This window comes from Centrocercus urophasianus, unplaced genomic scaffold (genome assembly GCF_019232065.1).
Source record: "Centrocercus urophasianus isolate 14NV4802_14NV808 unplaced genomic scaffold, USGS_Curo_1.0 seq_1406, whole genome shotgun sequence".
Taxonomy (NCBI): Eukaryota; Metazoa; Chordata; class Aves; order Galliformes; family Phasianidae; genus Centrocercus; species Centrocercus urophasianus.
The window spans coordinates 58,421-65,433 of NW_024884594.1; the positions used below are offsets into that span (position 1 = coordinate 58,421).

The 7,013-nt window shown below is 62.0% G+C and overlaps 1 protein-coding gene across 1 annotated transcript; it reads right to left on the reverse strand.

Moving 5' to 3' along the window:
- Positions 1 to 1,018: 1,018 nt before the first annotated feature.
- RAX2 (retina and anterior neural fold homeobox 2) lies at positions 1,019 to 4,406 on the reverse strand. Its single transcript, XM_042815139.1, has 4 exons — positions 4,153 to 4,406; positions 3,526 to 3,552; positions 2,625 to 2,875; positions 1,019 to 1,498 (listed from the first exon to the last, which is right to left on the reverse strand). Exons 3-4 carry the CDS (start codon positions 2,865 to 2,867, stop codon positions 1,055 to 1,057), a joined length of 687 nt encoding a protein of 228 aa, XP_042671073.1. The 5' UTR covers positions 2,868 to 2,875; positions 3,526 to 3,552; positions 4,153 to 4,406; the 3' UTR covers positions 1,019 to 1,054.
- Positions 4,407 to 7,013: the final 2,607 nt, after the last annotated feature.

Here is a 7,013-nt window from a genome sequence, read left to right on the forward strand (position 1 = left end):
CCCATTCAGCGCGTCCCGTCCCCCGGATCAAACCCCATTACTTCCACAGCCGTTGCTTCATTATCTCCCGCGCCGAGCACGCCTCTGCCCGTGGCCCATTAGCTGGGCTGGGGGGCCGGGGGAGCATCGATTATGCGTTTAATGGGTTGTTAAAGGTTTAATTATCGCTAACGAAGCAGATGAGCAGCAGCAGCCGGGGGACGGGGACGAGGAGCCGGGTCCCCACGGGGTCAGCGCGCGGCCCGGACGGTGTCAGCAGGAGACCCCGATGCCACCGTGGCCAACGGGTGCAGCTCTGCCCCGTGTTTGGCCCCAACCGACCCCATCTGCCCCAAAACGTTCCACGTTTGGAACCCTGAAGCCCCCACGTGTGCCATCGTCCCCTTGTTGCCCCAACGTTGCCGACCGCACGCCGTCCCCGGTGCCATCGTGGGGCATCTCAGCACCGCCGCCCTTCCGTCCGCGCTCCTATCGGGACCCCGCTGGCCCCATTGGGGCTGAGCCCCCCCGCTTCTGCCCAGCAATTACGGCAGCTTTGTGCCACTGGCACCGCTGGAGAGCAATTAGGGCCGGAGTGACGGCGGAGCAGATTCCCCCTGACAAGCAGGCGGGACGCGGGCTGGGATTCGGTCACCCATGTGTGGGGACGGCAGCGTTTCCCCGCAGATGCAGGCGGTGGGTGATGCTGAAGTGGGTTTCCCCATCGCCGAGCGGAGCACCGCGTCCCGCTCTTCTCCTTACCCACCGCACGCCCATCTCCCACTGCGCACCCAACGTGGCTGAAAAAACAACAGCCCCTGGTTGTTCCCTATGAAACTAGAGCGTTTCTGTTTGTGCATAAAAAAAGGAAAAAGAAAAAAAAACAAAAAGAAATTCTTGATGGTGGTAATAATAATAAAGGGGTGCGGGGATTTCCCCAGGTCCTGCGGGCCGCACCGGGGCGGCTGCTGGGTGCCCCCAGCCACTGTCCATGCTGCTGCATCGGGGGGGGTCACCTCCCTGCTCCGGTCCTGCCGAGCGCCCCGTCGGGGTAGGGAGCAGTGGGGAGCGTTCATCAAATGGGCTGCCAGGTCTTGTCGATGGTCTGAATGTGCTCCTTGGCTTTCATGCGGAGCGAGGCGATGCTGGAGCTCCTCTGGTCGACGTCCTCCAGCGGGTACTTGTCCACAAAGGGGGTGCCGCACTGGTAGGGCGCGGGGGCCATGGGCTGCATGCCCTGAGCCATGGCCGGGGGGGTGTTGAGGAAGGAGTGCCCTCCGTAGGGGGGCTGCAGGGCCTGGGGGGCTCCCATGAAGCCGGGGATGCTGTGCACAGGGGTGGCACTGGAGATGGGCGACGTCAGCCACGGGTCGAGAGGGAGGGAGTTGCTCATGGGCCCCACGTTGGCCGTCATGGGCGGCCGGTTGAAGGACAGCATGGGGGTGTCGTGGAGCTTCATGGAGCTGGCCTCCATCTTCTCCTGCCGCCTCCACTTGGCTCGGCGGTTCTGGAACCAGACCTGTCGGGGTACAGTGAAAGTGACCCAGCGGTGTGTGCCCCGTGGCTACGTTGTCCCTCACAAACGTGCTCCTCAGGGGTGTCCCGTGTGCTGTGCCCCCTGTTGGGTGATCCCTGTGCAGTGTCCTATGCAAGATGTCCTACACAAGATGCCCCACGTGCTCTGTTCCACGTAGTGTGCCATTGTAGGGTGTCCCATGTGTTCTATCCCCTGTTGGTTGACCTTCATGCCATGCCCTATGCAAGATGCCCCATGAGCTTTGTCCCTTGTAGGGCGCCCCACGTGTTGTATCCTTTGTAGGATGCCATGTCCTATGTAAGATGTCCTGCGTGCTGTGCCCCATATAAGGTGCTCCATCCGTTGTGCCCCACACGTGGTGGTGACACAGTGACAGTGGGCTGGTGGCTGGACTGGCTGATCTTAGTGGTCTGTCCAACCTTAATGATTCTGAGATTCAGCACCCCGCGTAGGGTGACCCGTGTGCCACGTCCTGTGCAAGATGCCCCATCTGCTGTGTCCCATGAAGGCCGTTCTATGTGACATGGCCCACACAGAGTGTCCCCCCCGTGCCGCGTTCTCAGCGGGGTGCCCCACACGCTGTGCCCCGTGCAGGGTGCCCCATGCAGGGCGCCCCGTTGTGCCGTATCCCACGCGGGGTGCCCCATGCAGGGTGCCCCACACGGGGTGCTCCAGGCCCCCTGCGCTGTGTCCCCTCGGGGTGTCCTGAGTATGGTGCCCCACGCGCTGTGTCCCCCGCGGCTCCAGCGATCCCTGTTCTTTTGTCACTCCTGCTCTATTTGGCTTTCTCTCCTTTTGTTGTGCTTTCAGACCCAGTGACTGGAAGGGCTGTCGCTGCCTGTGCTGGCAGCAGGGTCTGCTCCAGGCTGAGCCTCCACGCAGAGCAGGGCTTTGTGCCAAACCACCCCGTGCCCCGGCTCCAGGAAACCTAAAATCCTGAATCCATGAGAATCTCAGGGCTTTCCTGGCCCTGAGGAGCTGACAGTGGTGAGGAGCTGCTGTGGGTTGTCACCCTTCCTACGGAACCAGGGCAAGATGCAGCCCCAAGCACCTACGCTGAGCTCGTGCCTTGGGCGATGGGGAAACGAAGGCGTAGAGCCGCCCCTACCTGCACGCGGACCTCGGGCAGGTTGACCTTCATGGCCAGCTCCTCTCGGCTGTACACGTCGGGGTAGTGGGACTTCTCGAAGGCTCTCTCCAGCTCGTGCAGCTGGTAGGTGGTGAAGGTGGTGCGGTTCCGCCGGTGCTTCTTCTTGGGCTGCTCCTCCTCGGCAGCAGCTGGAGGCGTCTCCTCGCCGTCCCCCGGCTTCCGCAGCTCGCCCAGCTCCCCCTCACACTTATTGAGGAACATCTCGGCACCTGCGAGGGGTGGTGGGGGGTCAGGGGGTGTGGGGACAGCAGATCATCCCACGAATTCCATCTGGATGAGCGGACGGACAGGAGACGGGCCATCCCTGTGGCACTTCCGTGGGGACTTTATAGGGCCAGCAGCTCTGAATACCACTCAGAGCTGACCTGAGTGGGCCAGGTCCATCCCCCCTCCCCACTCCCACACTCCATCCCTTGAAACTGCCCCACATCGGTGCGGGACCCCACTCCAACCCCCATGGCACGGCCAAAGCATGCGGAATGAGCAGTGTGTGTGCAGAGCCCGGTGTGCGGTGTCCACCATGCAATGCCTGCCCTGCAGCACATGCAATGTGTGGGGCACGGTGAGCGCAGTGCACGTGCAGTGTGCAATGCACAAGGAGTGCAGTGCAGTGCACGCACAACCTGCAGGCACAGCGCTGTCTGCAGTGCTTCTGTGCTCAGGGCACGCAGTGCCTGCAGTGGCAGTGCCTGCAGTGTGCTCCATGTGTGTGCAGCTCTGGGTGACGCCTCCCAGCCCCGTGGGTTCTGGTGGGGTGTGGGTGCTGCAGCCTCGAGGTGCCGTGCCCTGTTGTCACCGTGCCGGGGCTGGGGGCACGGGGAGGGTTGGGGACCCCCTCTGCCATCCCACTCACGCTTACCCGCTTCTCATTTGCGCAGCTCCACACCTGCAAGGAGAGGGGAAAGGGGTGAGCGGTGCGGGACCCCACAGGGTGAGGGGGATGGGGACGAGCGGGGACAGGGAAGGTCGGGGCAGTGGGGTGAGGGCCAGGGCTGTGTATGAGATGGCCCCCACAGCCCCATACCCATCCAGAAGGAAAGGAGGCCCCAAGAAAACAGGAAGAAGAGAGAAACTACCCTGTGGGATGGGTGCTTGGTGCCCCGCTGCCGCCCTGCTGCCGCCCGCCTCGTCCCCAGTGCCGTCACATCGCATCCCTGCGGCACCGCGTCCCCCTGCAGCCCTACCGCCCCGCTGGGCACAGCAGGCACAGCAGGCAGCCCCTCCAGCTGCTGAGGCCATCGGTGTCCCCACACCCCGCGTGCTGCAGGGGGGCTCTGCACTCCATGTCCTGCAGGAGCTTTTCGGACAGTGGCTGCTGCTCCCTTTGGGGATCGGAGGGCAGCCGGGATGCCCAGTGGGGCGCTTTGGGGACACCCACCGTCCTCCCCCACGTCCTCACAGCACAGCACAGCACTGTGCCCACCCCAGCTCCGCTCTGTCCTCCTCCCCTGGCACTTTCTCCCAAATTCCCGTAAAACGGCGTTACCTGCTGGGCCCGACGCGGCTTTTCCAGGAGTATTTAACTTTGCCGGTCCCTCCTGGGAACCAAACAAGCGGCTCAACCTCACCAATCTTGCAGCTTGGCAGCCAAAGTTGCCTCTAGTCTTCTTATTTGTCACAGAACCGCCGCGCTAAGGCTCGGGAGAATCTTTATTTAGTGTTGCAGATGTCACCAAGGCCCCGCAGATTGGAAATGAGTCCAAAGGATTAAGACGAGGTTATTAATTGGAGGCCTTCCCCTTTAAGAATGATTGACAGTTACTTTCTGGACAAGTAATTGCTCTAAATGTCCCCCCAGCGCCGGGCGGGCCGGGGGGGCTGCGGGCGCACAAAGCCCCGCGCTGCCTTCCCCGCTCGGATTGTCTCCCCACAAAGGCGTCCTGCTGGAGTTTTCCTTGTAATCCCCTCATTATGGGAGAGGAAAAAGAATTAGAAACACGGGGCGAGGAGAAGAAAGGCGGGGGGGTGGGGGGGGGGGAGGGAGAGAAACAATTTCCTTCGGCTTTGCCAGCGCCGCGCCGCCGGGAATGGGGCTGTGCTGGGGATGCCATGGGGGCTGCGTCCCCCAGTGGAGGTGGTGGGGTGGCCTCGTGGCAGCGTGTGGGGTCCTTTGGGATGCTGGGTGTCACAGCAGGCAGTGGGACCGGCTTGGAGACCATCGACGGGATCAGCTGTGGAAGTCAAACCAGGCATGAGGAGTGGGCATGGGGACCAGCGATGGGATCAGCTGTGGATGTCACACTGAGCATGGGCAGTGGGTATGGGGTCGAGCAATGGGACAGCCTTTGGATGTCACATCAAGCGTGGGGACTAGCAAGGGGTCAGCTGTGGATGTCACACCAGGCATTGGAACCAGCCTGGGGACCATCAGTGGGATCAGCTGTGGATGCCACGTCAGGCATGGGGACCAGTGATGGGACCATCTTGGGATGTCGCACCAAGAATGGCAAATGAGCGTGGGGTCCAGCTGTAGTAGCAGCTAGGGATGTCACATCAAGCACGGAAGTCACACCAGGCATGGGAACAAGCTGTAGACGTCGCACCACGTGTGGGGAATGGGCATGGGGTGCAGCAATGGGACCAGCTATGGATGTCATCACACCAGGGATGGGGGCCAGCAGTAGGGACTGGCCAAAGGTGTCACACCTTGTGTGGGGAGAATGGGCATAGAGAGCAGTCTCGAGTGTGGGGAGCAGCTTGGGGACCATCTGTGGGATCAGCTGTGGATGTCACACCAGGCACGGGGATCAACTCAGGACCAACCATGGGTACCAGCTTTGGGAACCAGCTCTGGAGCCGTCTGTGTGTGTCACATCAGCCATGGGTACAGACAGAGAGGAACAGGTGTGGGGACTAAGAGCAGGGACAAGCATTGGGCATGGGACAGAGCATGAGGACACACCGTGGGGCCGCCCATGGGGTCTGGCCATGGGCTGTGGGATGTGGATCCACAGTGCAGGCAGCCCCACGCCTGTAGGGCTGTGGGACAGAAACATTGCCCCGCTGGGGGCCGGGAGCGTTGCGATGGTGTCTCCTCCTGTCTGGGTGCCTGTGCTGCCCACCAGGATTCCCCTTTCTGCCCCCCACTCCGTTTCACTTTCCCCCAAAACCCTCTTCCTGTCACCTGCCAACGCAGCAGCCCTTGGCCACTGTTTCGGCTTCCTCCCACCCCCAGCCTCTCCATAGCACGGTTCCCCTTTCAGATGCTGAACGTCACCGTGGGGCTTTGATCACCGCCAGGCACTGTACTAACCCACAGAAGTGCCTCTGCCTGAACACAGCGCAGACCCAGAGCCACTGCGTGTCACTGCTGGTGGTGCTGCACTGTGAGCCTTCACTGCGCTGCCGTAGGGCGGTGGGGACGTTCCCAGTCTGGGATCCCGGATCCCAACGAGATGGATCCCAATTACATGGATCCCAATGAGCACCTTGTGCCAGCGCCACCGTGATGGCAGCAAGAAGACCCCGATCCCCTGCTCCGCTGACTTCCCAACAGCACCACGGGGACACAGAGCGCAGAGCTGCCCCAGGAAGACCCCCAACCCCAGCACCTCTCGCAGACACCAAGAGCTCCAAAGTGGCTCAGAGCAAAGAGATCCCCCCCAAAAGCGCCGTGTGCCCACCAGGGACCAGGACCACCCGTGGGTTGGTTTTCGGCGCGGGCGCAGCCGCCCCAGCTGCCCGGATTTGGATTTACCCACCAGGGCCGTGTGTGCGGAGCCGGCCCCGCTAAACCGCCTTAAGGTGTTGGCTCACACGGGCGGGGGAGGCCAGCAGGCTGATTTGACAAATGATTATAATTGCCTTTTAGGAGCAGATAGCAAATTGATTTGCTTCCTCGTCCAAGGCCCGTAATCGCTTCATCACTTTAAAATATTAATGCTATACTTCTTTGCTAGTTTCCCAATTACCCTAATTGAAGGCAAATTGGTTAAGAAGGTGCAATGCAGAGTATCAGGGGGTTTAGTTCACTCAAATGACAGTTTTAAACCTCCCTAATCCTATTAGCGGGCAAAGCTGCTAACGCTTAGAGACGCTGCGTCAGCTTACCGGGGCGGTGGGGCCGGGGCGGGGGTCGGGGCCGGGGGCCGCTGGCCGCACGTGACCAGCTCTGCCGGGGATTTGTCACTTTTTTAGTTCATTAAGAGGCCCGGGGCGGGCGGGCGGGTGGCAAAGGGTGACCCCAAAAGGGTGAGGAGGCACAGGTGGCAACGTGGGGGCGGCGGGGGGGCAGGGCGATTAGCTGGGGAGACCTGGGAGAGGGTCCTGACCCGGATCCCAGCTGGTGCCGGGCGCCCCGTGGGGAGCGTGGGGAGATGGGGACCCGAGGGCCGCCGTCCCGGCACC

Bases quoted from the DNA above. Each gene is read 5' to 3' on its own strand.
- RAX2 (XM_042815139.1), bottom strand. From the start codon at position 2,867: ATGTTCCTCAATAAGTGTGAGGGGGAGCTGGGCGAGCTGCGGAAGCCG. The intron at 1,499-2,624 runs GTAGGGGCGGCT...GTACCCCGACAG, and splicing joins TGCCCGAGGTCCGCGTGCAG to GTCTGGTTCCAGAACCGCCG.